This window comes from Rhea pennata, chromosome 1 (assembly GCF_028389875.1).
Source record: "Rhea pennata isolate bPtePen1 chromosome 1, bPtePen1.pri, whole genome shotgun sequence".
Lineage (NCBI taxonomy): Eukaryota > Metazoa > Chordata > Aves > Rheiformes > Rheidae > Rhea > Rhea pennata.
The window spans coordinates 196840110-196860496 of NC_084663.1; the positions used below are offsets into that span (position 1 = coordinate 196840110).

Genomic DNA, 20387 nt, shown 5'->3' on the forward strand with positions numbered 1-20387 from the left:
TTGCGATTAATCCATAGTATTAAACTCGTCCTGTGAACGTGGGTGAGAGGAGTCCCCAGGCAAACTCGGCCGGGCGGGGGCGGCCGCGGGGACGCCGCGCCGGGCACCACCGCAGCGCCGGCAGACGCGCCACGTCCGGGCGAGGGGCGCCGGGCACCTCCGCGCCGGGACCCGCGGGCGGGAGCGGGCGCTTGGGGCCGCCCCGCTCCCGCCCACTGCGGCCGCAGCGGCCGCCCCGACTCTGCCCGCGCCGCCCGCTCGGGGGCGGGCACGGCGGCGGGCACGGCCGGCCCCGCCGCGGCAGCGCTCGCTGCAGCGCCGGCGCCGATGCCTCCTGCAGCGGCCGCAGGGGCTCGGCAGGGAAGATGGCGCCGTCCCACGTCCTCAAGTGCTGCCAGAAGGTGCTGGCCTGGGTGCCCGTGGCCTTCATCGCCCTGGTCGTGGCCTGGTCCTACTACGCCTACGTGGTGGAGCTGTGCGTGTGTGAGTGGCCGTGCGGAGGCCGGAGGTGCCCTTCTCTGCCTGCGCTCCGCTCCGCGCAGCGCGGCCGGGGGCTGCGAGCGGCGCGGGCAGCGCCCCCGCCGCCCCCTGCCGCTCTTCCAGCCGGGGCCGGGGCGGCGGCGGCAGGGGGAGCCGCGGCGGCGGGCGCGGAACGGCGACGCCGCCGGGCTCTCGCAGCCGGTGCCCGCCGCCGCCGCCCCGCCGCGGGGCTCCCCCGGGGGCCGGCGATACCTGTTGCCTCCCTGCGGCGCCCTCCAGGGCGCAGCGCGCTGGACGCGTCCCGCCGCCGCCGGGGTGTCCGCGCCCCTCGCGGGCGCGGCGGCAGCTGCGGCGGCGCCAGGACCCGGCTCGGTGCCGGCGCCGCGGGGCTTCGCCGCCCCGGGGCGCCTCATGGCGGCGGCGGGGCCGGGCCCACGCGGGGGAAGGCCGCGGCGTTCCGGGAAGCGCGGGAGCTGGGGGCGGCCGTGGGGCCTCGGTGGCGAGTCGTGGGCCCTCAGCGCGCCCTCGCCGCCCGGGAGCCCCTTGGGGAAGTTTCCTCCTCTCTCTCTTCTCTTTATCTTTTTTTCTTCTACAACCTGAGCCAGAACTTCCTGATTGAGCAAACTCCTTGAATATGTTGTAGGTACATTTTTTTTTCCTCCTCCCTTCTAATTAAGAGCCCTAGACCTCGGTGTCACTGAAGTGTAATTAGGCTGAAGACATCCTACTTAAGTAGGCAGACGGGAGAGGATTTAGAGCTTAAAGGTTTGTCAGACTGCGTCAAGGCTTTTGGTACCATACTTCAGTGTTATGTAAATTTTATTTGTAGACGGTGTAAGTCAGGATGGTATTTTCATTTGCTCTCTTTAGGAGGAACTTAAACGCTAGTTCAATAGCTGGCTGTGTCCGTGTAAGAGAAATGGAGCAACATAGTCATGCACGGTATTCGTCTAACTTGCTAAAATTTGAAAGCGTTGTAGAAAATCTAAGCAACATTATGTAGGGATTTGCATTATTAGGAAAGAGGCTGAAATGAGCAAATAAAATTTCAAAAACAAGATTTTAAGCCCTGTATACAGGTATACTTATGTGTGTGGATCCTTTAACTGTATCACTGTTTATGTGAAATGTTTGGATATTCATAACCAGAAATATAAGGCCTATGTATCCCTTGTGTTTGAACAAATTTGTAAAGATCTATGTTAATTAGAAATAATCAGGGAGAGAGGTTCCTACAGGACTTGGACAGTATTTGGATAGCTTTTCTGAATGCCCATCACATTTCTCAATCTTTGTTTTAGTTTGGAAAATTTAAAACATGACATTTACAGACTAAGAAAAAAAGTCTCAATGCAAACCACAGGCAAAAAGTTGTTTGAATTTAAAATAATTTAAAAAACACTTAAATTTTTTTTTTTTTTTTTTTGATATGCTACATGAAATGTTGACATGAAGGAGTTGCAAATATTTCAGTGTGTCCAAACTTGCCAAGTTGTGAGGTATGGCTTAGTAGTCTGTCTGAGTAAATAATACTGTTATTTTTGGAAAATCCCACTTAAAACTATAAACACTTGGAAGCAAATTTCAGACAGTCTTTAATACTGAAGGTCTAGGGGCACGAGTAGTTGTTACAGTGGTCCTGGGAAGAGCTATGTGAAGTTACAGACTCACATGCTACAGACATGACGTGGAGGTTGTTTGTATGCACTGCGAGTCTGAGTATGAGGATGAAAGGCAAGTAAAGGGTGTGGGTTTCCTCTCATAAATAAAGAACAGAAACTTAGAGATGAAGTGAAGTGACTTGCTCAAGGCCACATGGGTCACCCTTGGCTGAATCGGGAGCAGAACTTCAATCTCTCAAGTTCCAGTTCCGTGTCTAGATCACAGAGTGGGTCTGTGCCAGATGCTGGTGAATTATTCTGCCCAAAAAATCTTTGACTGTGATTTTTATGAAGGACCTTTGCAGGCATAGTGAGTCTGCAGAGTCTGTCCCAATTCAGTAGGTTTTGTTTGTGTGAAAGTTATTGGATGGGTTGGTGTCTGTTTATGCAGTAAGTTCACATCTATAAATCTGGTTTCTAAACATCTGGCACTTCTTATTCACAAATCAGCATTATTTTATCCTTAACGTCTGCCAATACAGAAATAACAATCCCTTAGTAAGAAAATTACTTCGTATTTTTACTGCTGTCAGTAAATTGTCAGTGACTTGTTACCTGCCATAATCCTACTTAGTGATAAAGGTGTTTTTTTTTTTTCTGTGACTAATAGTTGGTTCTTTGACGTTTTAAGCTTCTACTGTATTTTGTTCACTACTCTTGGTAAAAGGTTGACTCATCAACAAGGCAGAGAAAAGGTAGTGTTTTCTTCCTTTTCTTTTTGTGCTCTTCTCACTGCAGTTGAGTTCAAGCCAACATAACAAAATACAGGATTCTCTACATCTCTTGGCAAGCATGTTTACTTTCTCCCTGTGCTCCATATGTTTTATTTTGGTTTGAGAATTATTGCACTGCGTACCATGGGGAAGAGCAAGGGTATGTCTTTATTGCACCACTTAATAAATGAAGCATCAGTGGTCTCTGCAGGTGTGCACACACAGCAAGTGCAAAAGTATGGCTAGTCGTTTGTGGTGCTTCTGAGTCCCTTTCCTTGGTGAAGGGCGTAGTATGCAAGTGATGTGTGACTGAGTAAAGGCCACCAAATGACAGATGGAAGAAGGGAAGTTTTTAAAAAAAGAGAAGGCATAATTGAAAATTTGGAGTAAAACAAAAGTTGAAGCCACATAGACAGCAATGTCTTTTCAAGGGTATTCCTACAGAATGGCTAGTTGTTAAGTTGTGAAGCTAACAACATAAGGAAACAAGAAGGAAGAAAGCCTTAATTTCTCCAACTATTTCTCCCATCCTACTTTTGTTTGTTTTTCCATATAGTCCCTATTCATTGTACTAAAGACTAAACATATGTATTTGGTTAGTGGGAAACCATGAAGCAGTGTCATAAAATGTTCCAAATAATCAAAGAGGTATATGATATAGTAAGGTTGGGGTTGCTTCTTATATCATGTCACCCTTTTCCTTTCAGTTTTGCTTCTTTGTGCAGCTTGCCCCTCCCTCCTCTGCTGTTTTGCTCACATATTGCTCAAGTTCTTGGTTTTGGTATCTAATGGACTCAGGCTGGCTCTGTAATTCACAGCTTGTATGTATTTACTTGGTTTTAGGTACTAATATGAAGGACTTGATATGGAGAGCACAAAAGGAGACTCACAGTATGGGCTCTTCTGCTGTTTTCTGCCCATTGAAACTGCCAGCATTACTGTATCTCTCTGAAGCGTTGCTATTGCACAGTAGTAAACACTGGCCTGTTTAGACCACTGTTGTTGTGCAGTTGTGATCCCTCAAGTAGATTAGTTAATAAGCTAATTGGAAGGGGTTAAAACAACTATTTCTCATCAGATGCGTAAGAGTTAAGGGAATGTCAGGAAAATGAAGAAATGTTTTAAATGTTTTAAAGTGGGAACAGATGAATGACCACTTTCTGCCTAGATTAATTTTTTTACATATAACCTTCACTGAGCTCTATTTGCAAGAACTGATAATTAATGTTTTAAAATAACTTTTCATTAGTTTAAATCCACCTTATGTGCTCTTTATTTTTATCAAAACATGTTTTGCTTTCAGAATTGATTTTGTAAACAATGGCTGTATTCTGTGTTGATAGTGAATTGAACTGATTGTTTGTAGTTTCCACATCCCTCAGAAGCTCAGAATTTGTGATGTCTTTCCTTGTGGATGTTTTTCATTTATGACTGACTTGGATTTTATTACCAATTCCACCTTCCCCAAAACCTTTTTGTAGGTGATTAGCTTTGTTTCAGGCTGCTTTGACCATGATCTGAAAACACTATAGTGATCTATATAGATTTTACTTGTGAGCGAGATCATTCTGTTTCCTACCAGGCAATCCTTTTGCTAAAAAGTTAGCAAAATTTGGCCATGCAATAAGCACTACTAGGGGCTTCATTAGAGAACGAAGTTATCTCTGGATGAGTTGTCTACAGATCATGACTAAGGTGTATTGACTGGTTTTATAATACATACATGTATATAATATTTAAAAGTATATATAATTTATATATATTTTATATATATGTGTGTGTGTGTATATATATATATATGTATGTATATATATATATATATATATATAAAAGTAGTCTTGTTCAGGTTATCATTTTTACTTGTATTGCTAGCACTGTGTGTTCTGAAAAGTGTAGTCCTGTCTCTTCTGCTGGGCTGAGAGTTCTAAAGAGACCTACTTTTTTATGTAGTTACTGCTCTTGTAGTTTACATAAGTGTCTTCAGCCCTAAAATTTTCCAACATCTGTAAAAATAGATTTGGAAAATTGTGATTCTGAGGATCACCGGAGTAGTTAGCTGCTTGTTCTTTCATTGCATCTGCTTACAGATCTTTTTTTTTTTTTAATACTATATAATGTCTAATAAGTCAAAAAATTTAGCAAAGGAAGTGTTTGAAATTTGGGATTCATAACTGTGACAATTATACAAATGTAATTTTTTCTTACTGTTCTAGGAGATTGCAAGAGCTCTTCTAAGTAAAGAGAGAGCTCTGATTTCCCCAGAGCATAGTCCACATAAGAAGCACATGCTGATCTGTTGTTTGAAGAATCTGTTGCATAAACAAAGGAAAAGTAATTCCATCTGCCTCTTTAGAAGAAATTTGTACTAAAAATGTTAATGCAGTAGCTAAAAAGAATGACAAGGTCATATTAACAGCAGCATGTCAGTAACTTCTAATTTCTGACTCTAGAAAAAGCTGAAGTATCAACTGTATAGTACAGTATTTGCATGTTATGCATGCAAAAACATTTCAGTAGGAAAGGAGGCTACTATTCAAGAAAATGAACAGCTAATTAAACACGTATTTTTAGATCATTGGTAACACTGTGTTTATGCGCCTCTTCTATGAGTTTCAAAATAAAGAAATTGAACTGTTTTGAAAAAACTTAATACCATTTTAGCATCTTAGCTCAGGCATTTGTATTCTCATCATATACGAGAACCTTTTTCTGCTGCTATGAATAGATATGAGTCCTGTTGAGATGCTCAGACTGGATGCAAATATTTTGACAAGTCTGATGCCTAGCTAGAGCAGAAATTTTGTCAAGCTTCTTACGTGATGCTTTTCACTTTACTGGCCATAGAATGGTAAGGTTGGAAGGGACCTCTGGAGATCATCTAGTCCAACCCTAAGCATAGCCCAAACAGGGATTGAACCCGTGATCCTGGTATTAGCAGCACCATGCTCTAAGCAACTGAGCTAAATTTGCCCCCCGGGATATTAATTTATGAGAAAGAGTGGGCATGTGCCCTTTATATGGTATGAAATCTGCTCTCTTGGCAGTCCTCTAATGAAAAAAAATGTTCCAAGAGCAATAAAACTAGTTCAGCTTAGTTTCACAGGGAATTGTCTTGTTTCTGCTTTTTTTTTTCCCCACTCTTCTGCAGTGGAATAACTTTAGCTTGCTTCTTCCCCAAACCATGCTGTCCCTTCTTTTATCTTCAATGCCCTGCCCCCCATCTTCATTTTTCCCCTATATCTGCTACATGTTCCTGGCAGATGTGCAGTATCCTTGTTTCTTCTGTCCTTGTTTCCCAATTATCATTTGAGCAAGAAGCAGCACATTATTGGCCACTGGGGTGGTGTTGATTAGCCCTCCAGCAGACAAAACAGAAAATACCTGAGTTCAGAGCAGGTATTTCCTAAAAGCAAGCGTGAATGTTATTCTCCTGCTCATCCGATAGTTTTCATTAAATTTTCTGAGTATAATTAGTGTGAGACATCCACTGTGCTTCAAAACTTGGCCAAAATTGGTCACTGGGCTGAATAGTTCCGGGGTGGAGGAGAGGAGGAGTTTGGGGAGCTGAGGACAGTTATGTGAGCCAAACCCAGAGCTCTGCTGGAGATGTTTCTCTTCAGGCCAACTTTTCGGATGCCAACTTTAGAAGGCTTGGGTATGCATTTAGGGTTAAAATAGTCCTGGATTAAAAATTCACTTCTGCTTTTAATTGGATTTTACATTACTTCATCTATTATCATACAATTTTTTTGTCTCCCAGTTTTTCTGGAAGACACAGTGCAATAAAAGTACCAGAATTTCAAGTGTATGCTTTAAATAGATACTACTTTGAGGTCAGTGGTGCTCTGTGCACTGTGAACTTCAGGTTCTGCTATCTATTGAAATGTGAAGAATGAAAACTTTGTTCTCCAGCAGCTTATGTTTTTATGATTTAATACAGGTGTGCTTTTCATATTCAAAGAATTTATGGAGTTAAAAAGATACGTGAGCTGAGTTCTTAAAACTACAGGTCAAACACTTAAATGGTACTGATTATTTTTTATTTTAGAGCTTGAGACTGTTTGTGATGGAAAACAGGAATAGCAGAGGACTTGAGTCTATCAAAAATTGTTCCTGTAAATGCTGGGAGTTTCAAGGGTTTTTTTAAACCCCATTCAGTACATCAGTGTTTATCAAAAGCTTTTTATCTTTTTTTGTTTCTTTTTGTTCAACAGATGTCCTACAATTGATGACAATTTATGCTGTTCTAGGATATATTTTCCTTCCAAATGTTATAAATTATAGTTTCCTGAAACAGTTTTTATGGAGTTTTCAGCTTAGTTATTAAACTACTTTCTTTTTTTTTTTTTTCTTCCTTGATGTGTATTCTTTCTCTGAGAGGGCAAGAGTATCCAATTTTCTCTGATTCATATGTATGGAATCTAATAAGAAGCATTTGAGAAATACCAGTACCTTGCTCCATGAGCTGAATCTCCAACAAGGCAAATGAGGTATAAGTGGGATGAGACAGCAATAGATGCATCCACTCTTTTAGCCACTTCTCCAAAGCCACCTCCTTCTTCTGTCACTGAATTATTATCTGTGGGAAATGTTTAACCCCTCCTGTCCTGTGCCAAAAAGAAAATTGACTTTTCTTCTCTTCTTCCCTGTGCCCCCTTCCACCCCTCCAAAAAATCCCTTTGTAGGGCATGTCCTACATGACCTTTGAGCATCTTCTCCTATCTGTGCGAAAAAAACCCAAGTTCCTCCTGCTCTGCAGCCACCTCCTCTGCTGCATGTCAAACTTAACGCTTTTTCCTTTTTCTCAAAAGGCCAAATGGCTCATCGTTCCTTACTCATACTCCCGTTTGACTATTAACATTGTCTTATTAGTACAAGATTGTTGAAGAAAACCTGAACATTTTATTTCTGTGGCACAATTTATCTTCTCCTTGCCTCTTACACCATCAAAAATGCTGCTGCAGATGTCTCCTTTCATGGTGATTGTGTCTAGTCACATCCTTTTTGTCATTTTCCAAGCAAATAGTTTCACTGTGTATCACATTAGGACTTCTTGCTTTGCCTCTGCAGTTTCTGCCACAGTCTCTCCTTGATACCGGATATGGTGTAATGTTGTCTTGAACACGGCTCGCAGAACCATTTTGATCATGTGCATTATGGAGAGAGTGAGTGAGGTTTTTGTGTAAGGTGTGTTTATTTTTTTTTTTTTTTTTTTTGTGGTCTTCAGGTTGTGAAGACCTTCCTTGTGCATGTTTGTCTTTAAAGTAGGAAATTCATTTGCATGTATTGTGAAGCATTTAGCAGGGAAATACTTTTCTTGCCTATTCAGGACATTTTTACATTTGGAAATAGTAGTTTATCTGAATTAGGCAACCTGTTACAGCAGAGAGAATGAAACAAAATTCAGGTTTAAATTTAAGTAACCTGGAGAACAGACTTCGTTTGTTTGTAATGAGTTGAACAGAAAGTTAGTTTACAAGCTGATTTACAGTATGTCTTAACTTGCATTGTGTCTCAGTTGCTGTTTTTTCTTACTCTGAATGCAGAGAGTCTATTAGTGCATCATTCTTTCTGACAAGTAGTCATTACTTTTGAGTTTGTCAAGCCTGGATAAAAACAAAAGTGAAGCGTATCCCCACATTGCTGGGACTGATGGTAACTGAAGGTTTTCAAATCTATGGTTTTGAACATTCAAATTTACCTGAACATAGCAAAGGAGCCCAAAACAGAACAGAGTTATAGTTTCTCTTCTGTTTCACAAAAATGATAAATACCTAACATGTTAAGTCTTTTCGTATGGTATCTAGAAAAGAATGGAAACCATACACAGCATATTTCTGGAGAGTTTTTCCTTTTGTGTATACATACTTTTTTAATCAGTTTCATCTACTGCTTTTTTTTTTCTTCTTTTTTTTTTAAGCTTGAATTTAGGCTAATAATTGCATATAAAGATGTGACTTGCTGTGTTGCAGGGTAGATATCTGCTAGAGTAAAGCTGGTGGTGCAGACTGCAGGCTTGAACTTTATAAAAGTTCATAATTTAGACAAACTTAACAAAGGGAAGTTTAAGAACTGTTTGGCATTAGATTCAGTTATCTCTTTTGTGTGCCTTGCCTTTTATTGAGGTTTTCAAACTCTTAATGATCCTGTTTTCTCCCTTCTTCCCACATTTGCAGAGCCATTTGGGAGACACTATTGCTAAGGAGCTTTTATGAGTGGAAGAGAGGATATGTTTGTGAGCAGAGATGGGAAAGCTGTTAGGCAAGTGCAGGACATTAGGAGTTGTGCTGCCGCACCTCGGCTCTGCGGTCTTGCAATTGTGTCCTGTCCTTGCCGCCAACAGTGATCTCCGCTTTCTGCACAGCTCCACTGTCTGCACCTCCTCAACCCATCCAGTTTCTGTGTAGCTTCTCAAGATGTTGCAGTTTTGAAGATCTGGGTCATCTTGCACTTGGACATTGCATCTAGATATTTGAAAGTATCGCTTTTCTGATCTAATTGTACGTTAAGTTAGTGTTTCCTGGTTTGTGTGTTAAACAATAACAGTAATTTCCTGGTCTTCACAAACATGCTATTTCCCACTAGTGCACTACCCTCCCTTACTTTTACCTGCAATGCAGATATTTTTGCAACTATATTACAATATATAGGATATCCCCCCAAAGATGATAGCAAAAGGTGATCTCTTAGGGGTCACACGCATACCTCAAACTCTTTAGAAGTTTCTTGCTAGGCAGTTTGCCACTCCAGCTGTGTGGCGCTCAGTGCTTTGCCGCTGGAGCCCTAATGCATCTCTGAGGTGGTGTAGGCAGCACTGTTTCATCCGTTGGTACACACTGAGTTAGGATCTCTAGTAGTTCAACCAATCCATTTACAGAACTCTTAATACTTTCCAGGAACATGTGGTGAACAGTCAGCAGGCAGGTAAGCTCAGAGTTGAGTGTTTTTTGTTTTTTTCATTTGAATTTTTTTTTAATGCAGTATTTACTGAATGAAAAATACATAGGTGTAGGTTTTGTTCTCCTGTTTATACGTGCCTCCTTCTGTTTACTCTGGAGGATTTTCTCTGTTTCTGCCAAGATTTTTCTGGAGTATCCAGAAATCCCTCTGCAGTAGCTCCAACTGGTCTAGCAGTTAAATAAGATCCAGTGCAACAAAAGCGTGTCCTTCTGATCCTGTCTTCTAGCCAAAACTTTCTGTCCTGTTATTCTTAATGTTTTTTTCCCCCTCTCCAGCACCTGATTCTTTTGTTGTATTCCTGGGGACTTCACTGTTTATTTCTCCTTTTTTGGGGGGAAAAAAAAGAGAGAGAGAGAGAGAGGGGAAGGAAGTAGCTTTAGCTGCAGCCAAGGTTTGTCCCAAGATATTTCAACTGGAGTGAAGTTTAATGCATGACATTTTGTTTCACTAGGAGAACTGGTAATTAAGCTTCCATCATCAAAAGACGGCAGTATCATTTGCTAGAAACAAACTTGATAAGCCACATAGGGACAAATTCTCCAAATCGTAAGAAGTCTTTGAACCTACATTTATTCCACCTTTAATATTAACAAATCTGGTATTTTAAAGGCATGAATTCACAACTATTAAACTTTAAATAACTAATAGGCAATGACATACTTAAAAAAAAATCCTTAAATGACCTATTTAGCAGCTTTTTAATTTCTAAGTGGGACTTCATGTAAGTGACTATATTTTCTACTATGTTGTATTACTGGCAAAAAATTATGTATTACTGGCAAAAAATTAACTCTACTCAACATAGCCAGTTTTGTATTTAATTTCAGCTGCCAAAGACTCATCAAAGCTGACCAGCATTTAAAAAAAAAAAAAAAAAAAAAAAAAAAGAAGGAATTAAAAGCTTAATTTGAGAAATCCAGTGACCTAATGCTTGAGAAAAGATCTATTTGCTGACTGGTTTGTTTGGTTTCTCCCATTATTAGATGAAATTAGTAGCAGCAAAAGCTTTCCCTCCAAAAAAAGTGTCTAATAATTTGTGATGTTGTGATGACATTTATAAGCTGCTTTTTCTTTGATCCAGCCTAATGTTTGAGGAAAAACTTGCTGCAATAAGTACAGGAGAAAACTGATTTTGGAAGAGATGGAAAGAAAAGACTGTCAACAAATTCTGTATAAAACTTTCAAGCTTTATTCTTTTTTCTGTCACTAAGATTCACATGAAGAAGACTTGCAAGAAAACTTAATTTTAGCATGTCAGATCTACCACTGAATGTTGGTAAATGAGCTCTCTGTATGACTCATTATATTAAGACACTAATTTCATCCTTTTGAACATAACCTATAAAAACATTTAGAAAATGCAGTGTTTTCACTTAATCCTTGATGTCTATGTAGCCAAATGCAAAGCTAGGTATCTTATTAAAAAAGAAGAGATCTACAGTCTAATAGCTGTCAGCCAGTTGAGGATAGTTCTCATTTTGAAGGTCAAATTCTGTCTAGAATTTTTGTTCTTCTCGAGCTGATATAGCTGCTCACCTCTCTTAATGTCTCCAGACTTGTCTGGAATAGTTAAATCAAGGTTTTTCCTCTGTTTTCATCTATCTAAACTAAAAGCAAATGGATTTATTAGCAGCATCTTGAGCTATAAGGCATTCATGACCTTAGTATTCAAAGCAAATATTGACTGACAGTTATAACTATGAATTAGTGAAGAGGTTTTCTGTTTTAAGAGGCAATGATAATTCCCAAATTATCTCAAAACTTTTGGTATGAGAATGAGTTACTTTTTGTTTGAGGGGGATTTCTTTTTGTTTGCTTTTTGTTTTTTAGCTTAAATGTATTGATGGTTTCTAATGTTACCTCTAGAACACCTAATCTTGTGAAGGATACAGAAGACAACTGGGTACAACACATGATACTAGGATTCTGTCAACACTAGCTGATTACCTTATTTGTGTCTTGTATCTCTTGCAAGTGTTCTTATACAGCCTTAACTACAGAACCAGCTGGAGTTATTCCTAACACAAAAAACCCATTCACAAATACAGATACTTGAGTGCAGTGTGACTGTGAGCTTGATCTGGCCAGCCTGAGTGTAAATACCTCTTCTTCAAATGCAGATGTAATTAATTTGTGGTGTGGACATAAGCTAGCTGCACTCAGATGCTTGGCTTTCCAAGCCTTTCTGCAGTTCCCCCCCCACCCCCCCACGTTCCTCCATGTGCCAGAAAGCAGAGGAATTCCTTCACAGCTAACTGACTTGTGCAATTGAGAGATCTGTCTTTCAAGAAGAAAACATTTGTTTTTGGCTTTGTATAATATCTTAAAGGCAATACTGGAAACAAATTACATGGAGCACTTACTTTCAAACTACAGGGCAATAAAGGTGTTACTAGCATAAGAGCAGAATTTGGGGGAAATACCTGAAAAAAAGAAAGCGTAGTAATTTTACTATACAGCTGAGAAGATCATATAGAAGTAATGCTAATATTTAAAATATCAAAATGCAAACAATGACCATCTGGCACTTGTGATTGAATAGCTGAAGAAAAAAAACAAGTTACAAGTTAGGTTTCTTCGGGCTTTTTGTATGTGCAATTATAGTTAATTAAAAGTGAACAGTGCTTTTCAGGGACAAAAAAAACTGTTAAGTTTTTGCAGCTGAATCATAATGTCATATGCTACTTCCAGAAAAAGCCTTTAGTTATTTGGGCTGATAACATGTCTTAATACATTATGGTTCCAAGTACAGACACAGTTGTGGGATTGTGAAGATTCTCAACCTGGCAACATTTCTTTCTGTGAACTAGCCAAGTATAACTCTTTGAGATCCTTTAAAATACATAGATACACTCAGGAAGGAAACCATTGAGAGGCCTTGGCCTTTACTTTTAGGCATATTTTGGAGAGGCAGAGGTAAGGAATCTTCTGTAGGATTTGGTGGATTCCAGAAGTCATCTGCCTTTGTAGCTGTATTCTTGAACTGTGAAAGTGGTGAAGAAGAATTTGCTGTTCCCAGAATAGACAGCAGAAATCTTTTCAGTTGTCGTGGCTTAATTCATTGCCAAATGTAACTTAGTACCCAAGGAGAATCTTGCATTGATTATGCTAATTCCTGCTGTAGCCCTGTTTGTATTTAGGTACATACTCTCTACATTGAGGCTGAAAATGCCTTGCATAAATGAAAACCTCCTTTGTTATTGCAATAAGAGAATGTTTTCTGGGCAAGAAGCCTTGTGGCCACTCTAAATTATTTGTTCTAACTAGAGAATTTTGTTAATATTGTTATAAACATACAACAAATTGTAACCATGTTTGGTAACAAATAATTAAAAAAAAAAGTCTGCAGTGTGCAGCTGTAACCTTAACCGCCTTATTTGGAAAACTAAGGCACTTTATGTGTTTCAGTGAATACACTGCTTTGAATCTTCTAGCAGTGGAGATGATGGTTGTGATCATAGAAATTTGGTGTTTATGCTGGCAAAAAAATCAAACAAGCAAACCCCCCACTTGCAGCTAGAAGTCTCGAGTCTGGCTGTGTTTTCATCCTTTTATTTCCCCACCCTGGATTTTTCTTGCTCCCACCTTGAAATGCCTTGAAGGCATTGACTTGTGATCACTTGAAGTTGCAGCTCATTCAAGTGATGTTGCTGTGCACAGTGCTCATGAGGAGTTCAGGCTCTCGCTCATTTGCCTGTGGAAATTATTACACTAGAAGTTATTAATGGCCCCTGGAAGAGTTTCTGTCCCTTCTTGTGACTGACTCTGTAACCTAGGACAGCAAAAGACCCGCTCACTGACGTCCTCCTCAGTGCAATTCACTGCTGTTTGCCTGCACTCAAACTTGCCTTCAAGCTTAAACTTAAGACAATAGACTGAGCTGAAGTGCCTGGAGAAAGCAAATGCTCACTTTTGCTATGTCTGTCTCCTGTTGGAATGTGGGTAGATATTTGTGTAACTTCTTACGTCCCTGCAGGAGGCGTTGCCCATCACAGATGACGCCTTTGAGGTAAGAGTTGTGTGGGACCTGCTGGATGATGGTGCACCCATGCTGCAGACCCTGGAGCTCCAGGAGCTGTTTGGGCACACAGTGTGGCTACTCGTGTTTCCTCCTGCTAATGTGGCACAAAGGCCTGTGGAGCCAGTCCTCCTGCTTCACCTCTCAAGAAGTCCCTAATTTTAATGACCTAGCAGTGCATTGAGGAGAAACCTGTGTTGCTGGTTATCTTGAGTGAAAATACTATCAAGCCAGCAATATATTAAGGTAAAACAATTGCCCAGATTTCTGCCCAAGATGTTCTTCCTAGCTGGTGACAAAACACGTATGTGATTCTGGGCCCTCATAGGCTTTCAGCAGGGAAAGGTTATGTATGCATTGCCTGGCAGCATCTTACTGTGTTGGCTTTTGGCCACATGATGCTGTCAACTCTGTCATCTTCAGTCGTTTGTCTAAAAACAACTCCCTGCTGCTTAGAGAGGAAAGCGCTGGTGAGTGACTGCCAGTCGGGAAACAAGGAATGGCTCCATTAGAGAGGTCGCAGAAGTTTGGCTTCTGGAGACCAGTGGCAAGGTGCTGAGGTCTGAGTGCGGTGACACTGCCTGGGTCTGTAACAGAAGTCAAATGTGTGTTTGGCCTCATAAGTGCACTTGATGTCTATCCAAGTTGTGGCAGTAAGTAATGTTTCTACCATGCGAATGATTACGGTCTGTATTAGCAAATAGGAATTACATTGTCATGAATCTAAATTATACTTTCTATTCTGTATCCTTCCCTGAACAAGAGAAAAACCTTGGATGACATAAGTAATGCTTGCCTTTGTAGATAGGGTCATGCCTATGACTGTTGAGTAGCAGTAACTTTTGGAAATGCATGTATACATATAAACTTGTATAAAAATAGCATTTTTGTAAAAAGTGATTTATATACATATATGTGTGTGTGTGTGTATGTAAAATGTAACCCTTTTGCTTAAATGCTGAGAGAAGTTCAGGCTGTACTTCTGGTGAGAACTTGCACATTTATCACTCTCTCTTCCCACCCGTGAGGAACGTCAGCCAAAATGTGAAGTTCATTTCTGAGATTCTTGGAGAGATTATAGTACCCAAACATGACTTCTGTCAGGAACCTCTGTGGGAGGGGAAAGGGAGAAGGGAGAAATAAGCATTGCACACAAGGAACAAGATCACTTCCTTTTGTATGCATCTACAGTAATTGTAGATGAATTTATTGTTCTGGAAAGAAAGAGTCTGACTCTAAAAGGATGGGTTTGACTAAAATATGCATTTTAGGAGAGCAGGGACTTGCAGTGTGTGCATTTTGGATTTTTTTTTCCCTTAGAGATTGAGAGGGAATAAGTGTTCCTGTAGCAAGCTGCTTGTGAGGTCTTGGCAATCGTTTCAGGGAGAGCTTTTTTTTTTCCCCCCTTTCATATCATATAGTGATTTGGAAGGTGCCTGAACACTTCCTCTTCAACCTGAAAGTACACCTGTAGTGATAAGCAAACCAGCTCCCTAAACATACATGTACCCAAGATGTTCTAGGAGGCTTTCTTGGAGGGACTTTAAAAAGTTTTTTGAAGGTGGACGTTCAGCGCTTTCTGAAGTTTACACCCCTGTTGGATTGTATTTCAAGAAGAAAGCACCCAAAACCATCAGCTGCTTCTGACAACTAACATTTCTTCTCACACACGCAGCTCATCTATTATACAGTCCAAAGAAGTCCCTATAACTGCAGGACTGTTTTCTGTGATATAATTTCTGCTTCTACGTCCTTCTGTTTATGTGACGTAGGCAAGATGAAAGATAAGGGAGAACAATTTGAGGAAGAATTGCTAGGAATAAGGATTAACAGAGATCATGAAGGAAGAAAGGTACCTTTACTGCCAAGGGTGATGCCAAGTGTCTTAAAACTCTAGACAACTTTCTTGTATGTCAAAGTCAAACCTGGAGTTTTTGTTTGTCCTCTAACTTGACCAAGTTAAAAAGGTGAATCCAACCTAATAAAATGCTATATTGTGTATTTTGGAGGCACTGCACTGTAGAAAGTGAAACCACGTGCTTAGTTTTGAGTGCTTCCTGTTGCAGGAGACCTCAAAGTGTCAGGGATCTTATATGTAAGCTGCTTTGTGGGGTGGGACTGTCTGACATAGCACTTCAGGTCAGTCTGTCTCTGCACAAGCTGCAGCAGTGTGGACTTTGGTATAGGTCAGTTTCCCTCTCTCTGCGTGCAGGCTTCACTGAGCTCCTTCCTTAGTCAAACAGCCTCAGATAGCTGAGGTGGCCAAAGTCCAACTCTGCGCTGCAGTCAACCAGATAAGGTATGTTCACGGTATTCACAGGCTCGCACAGTGCTTGGCACTGAAATTCTGAATTCTTTGGAGTTATGAGGCTGTTGTGGAAACTTGCTGGGTGCGTGGCTGTATATTTCTAGGCTCTTTGCAGGGCTGAAGTAAACTGCAGTTGTCCCTACCTGGCCATATTTTTACCATTTCCTAGCAGTATCTTGCTAGACCTTTTTAAGGCTTCTCTAGAAACCAGAAACCTAATATTAAAGAAACCTATCCTCATATTTTTGCTCTTATTTTTCTTTTTTGTAGCTGAGCAATAGACTGGTAAAGGAGGTATTTTGAAATCCTTAAAACAAAAGCTGATTCGTAGTGCTTACGTTTCTGAAATGTGACAGGCTTGACTTGCCTGCAGTGTAGAAGGCACTGGCTTGTGCTGGTTCATCAGCCTGATGTGCAGTGCTATTGCTTCCTGTTACTAACATAAATCACATACTGTGGTTATTTTGCTCTAAAAAATCAATAGGCAAAAAGGCAACAGTACTTGTTTTCTCCCATCCTGCCCTCTCCCCTGCAAAAAAATACCCCATGTTTAGAAATGTTAACAGTAGAAGTATCTGTTTCACTGGAAGCTGACAGCAATATCTAACTAGGTAGAAGCAGCGGAGGAGGAAGCCAAAAATTGAGAGCTGAACTTGTAACTGAAATTGCAGGCTGGGGTGGTGGTGGGCAATGGTAATGACTTTTTCTGCTTTTTTGTTGGTTTGTTTCTGAAGCCAGGTTCAAAAGCTAGAATAGTTTTCTTGGTGGTACAAAGCTGCTTGTTACATTGCAGTCTAGCAAATGCTTAAAGTTCTGCTGTATGTAAAGATTAAATATTAGTTTGTTTGAAGGAAGGCTTTGTGTTCCAGTGTAAAGATCCCACGAAACTGTTGACTTGTCTTTGCTGAATGACTGTGAGCCTCAGTGTTGCTCTTTATTTAATTCATCTGTGAATGGGAATAGTATCAGTGAAACCTATGCTAGCTGGGGTAGCGACTGCTGGTTGAGACCAGGACTGTGCCTTCTCCAGCAACTGTCTGATACCCATAGAAGCAGAGTCAGAAAATTTACATGAACTTCTAAGGCAGAACAGAATTGGCCATCTTTTGCTTTTATTTCATGTAAGCATGGTAAGACAGAATGAAAATGAGAAGTGTTTCACTGTTGTGTTTTACTTCAAACTGCAGGAATTTGCCAAACTAAAATTTGTTCTGCATGATCTAATAGCTGTGCATTCTGACCTAAGGGACCTAGGTAAGCATGAGAAAATTATCTTCCTGGTGCTGTGAAGCTTTAATTAATGTTTATGAAGTTACTTGAGGGATTTTTGATGAAGTCTCACAGGTAATAATATGTGATTATAATCTTTTTTTCTGTGTGAAGAAACTGTTCATTATTTTGAATCTTTTAGCATTAAATTTAGCTCTGAATTTTATGTTTTGTACTAGCAGCAGAAATGAGACTAGAGATTATGGAACCCTTTAAACAGAATTACTTCAAAAAATCCTGTGAATTTATAGATAATTATGCTCTCCTGTGCCAGTAGAGGATAATTAAGAACTTCTAAAATATTTCTTGTCTAGGGAAATACGTGTTTGTCCCACTGTGTGCAAAGATGTTTACTTTTGATAGAGCACGAACCAGTGACAAAGCTTAGTCTAAAATACTCTGATAAGTTTTGAAGCTGAACAAACTTTATGTAGCAAACTTGTTTTAATTTTCACCTTTATTGATTTTATCTTCTCCTTATTAATTGTTTAAAAAATTAATATTAACAAGGAATTGTTTAAAAAAATTAATATTAACATGGACATGGAAAAGTAACACAAATTTTTAAGAAAAAATGTGTGTAGTATTTATAAATAATGTGACATCTGTAGTTTGCAGTGGAGTAATCCTGAGACTATATCGTGACACATTTCTAACATATGCATGTTTTGAAGGTAGGTAATCACGTGCCTCAGGTCTGTTTTTCTGTGCTCTAGACAGAAGCCCAGGAAGAGGCTGTGCAAGTATGCATAACTAATGTGAAATTAAGCCGTTCTTTAGGATCAGCCTCCTTCAGTTTGAAACCAACAGTTTCTTATTCTAAGTGATAAATTCCCTCCTTATTTACATGGAAGGAATTGAAACTTTTTCCGTTAACTTCCTAGAGGCTTCCATGCGCAGATAGAAGTGCTGAGCGAGTACTTTAAGAGATAAAAAATCACCTTTTTTTAAGCAAGAAGGGAAAATCTGTATGTTGAGGTATCACCTTGTTATGTCTCTTGACTATAAAAAAGAGGTTAGGTTGCATAATGCAGTTGCAGACCCCTTTGCTATAGATATCCATAGTGAGAAACATGCCACCTCTGTGACTAAGCTCTGTAGCGCTTGTGTGTCAGGGAAGAGCGCTTCTGAACTGGCATGCAGACGGCAGAAATGTCAGAGCCGGCAGCGAGAGGACGTGATCGGAGGGAGGCGAGCTGCAGCAGGCAGGCAGCGCTCTGCTGACCTTTTGCTAGTACTGATGACGAGAAGCTTAAATTCACTTTGTTGGATGAAGAGACAAGAAAGATCCCTTCCTTATGGAATTTCTGGAATGTGGTTTCTGAGCGAGGAGAGGGGTAAGAACAGTGACCAATAAGGGCAGGTGCTTTCTTTTACTTTTGATGTTCCACATCAAAATGATGAATGAACTGTGTAATGTAATGATGAATGAACTGTGAAGGTTTTGGAGAAACCTGAGGGAAGAAGGATGCCCGATTTGGGCAGGATACAAGGTAGATTTGAACATCAGAATTTGCTGCTGGGATAAAAAGAGATGACGATGTAAGAGAGGAGGAAGTGGAGAGGAATTCAGGTCAGGGGAAGAAAAGTCAAAAATAGCTTGTGACAGGGGAAGAGAGAAGTGATGGTGGAAGACAGAGAGACAGAAGTAGAATACGTGTCAGTAATAGAACTTCACAGGGACTTTTGTAAGAACTTCCTATTTCATTTTCTGCCTTTTGAGTGTGTATCTATTAGCCTGCTTTTTAAGTGCCTCATAAAACATGGTAGGTGCCTATCTGAAAGGCAACATGTATAAATTACGATCTCAGTAGTGTCTGTAGATAGGAATATGCTTACTTAGAGTAGGGAACTGAACCTCTCAGCTCTTCCACTGACTTGCCAGGCCTCAGTGACTAGAAGGAATGTGAATTCCCATTTTGTCCCGGGGGGAGAGGGCAGCTCTGTTAACAGCTGAAACGTTCTCTAGGACAAGTCAGTTACTTCCATTTATCTCACTTTTAACCAAACTTTTGGTTCAGTAGAGATTTACTTACCATCTCTCTCTTTCTTCTCTTCCAGTTACCATTTCCTCAACTGCAGAAAAAGGTAATATTTTTAATGTTTTTTAAGATTTGCATAATTTTGTTGTACACTAGTATTACGGGTTATAAATTTTAAATGTATTCCTTTATGTATAAGGGCTCTGCAGTGAGTTTATTGGTGCTAAGAAGCCAGGTAAGTATTGTGAGTTCTAGTCTGTTGAGTATCTAGTACCACGAGCTTGAGATGATGACAAGACCTGTGAGTAGTGCAACCATGATTTAAGTTTGTAAATATTTTTAAATAGGTTAAGTTTTAGTATTTTAAATAGCACCGTCTAAGAAGAAAAAAAGGAGAAGACAGAAAGAACTGCAGCAGATCCACAAGACCATTTTCTGTTTATTCCTGAAGGGATATTGAATGTTGATCTTACCATCCTCCTCACACCCTATAACCTGAACCACTTCAGAAGAATTGTGGTTTTATTGCTTGCTGTTTTCCAAAGAGCTTACCAAATTCCTCAAATCTCCGTTCTTCAGGATTGGTTAGAACTGTGCATAATTGTAATCATTTCAAAAGTGACCATACATTATAACTTTAAACGTCCAGATGAAGTGGTTACAGCCTTTTATTGACAAATTCTACTTTATTCTTAATATTACATTTGGCAGATATATGCTATAGAGGGTAGTATTTATAGAAGTACAGATTGACTAAAGAAACTCCAAAATTCTTGCACTGCCACTTATTTTAGTTGTGAACAAAAGCTAGACTAAAGGATCGTTCCATTCCAGAAGTTCAGATTTTATTTTCATAAAACTCTGGCCTTTTTTGGCAGAAACGCAGAAAGACTAGTGAGATTTCTGTTTGAGAGTTTATTTCAGCTTATGGTGAGTGAACTTGAGTAGTCGTCACTTATTATTTTATATTAAGCATAGGTGCATAGGTTTGCAGTT

General features: G+C 40.2%; 1 protein-coding gene across 1 annotated transcript in view; it reads left to right on the forward strand.

The window, feature by feature from the left end:
- The first annotated feature begins 287 nt into the window (after positions 1-287).
- Positions 288-20387, forward strand: part of ZDHHC20 (zinc finger DHHC-type palmitoyltransferase 20) — a 52311-nt gene continuing 32211 nt past the window's right edge. The window contains exons 1-2 of the mRNA XM_062567204.1: positions 288-483; positions 19471-19497. Coding sequence (XP_062423188.1) covers positions 366-483; positions 19471-19497 — 145 coding nt within the window. The 5' untranslated portion in view covers positions 288-365. The remainder of the gene's footprint in view (positions 484-19470; positions 19498-20387) is intronic.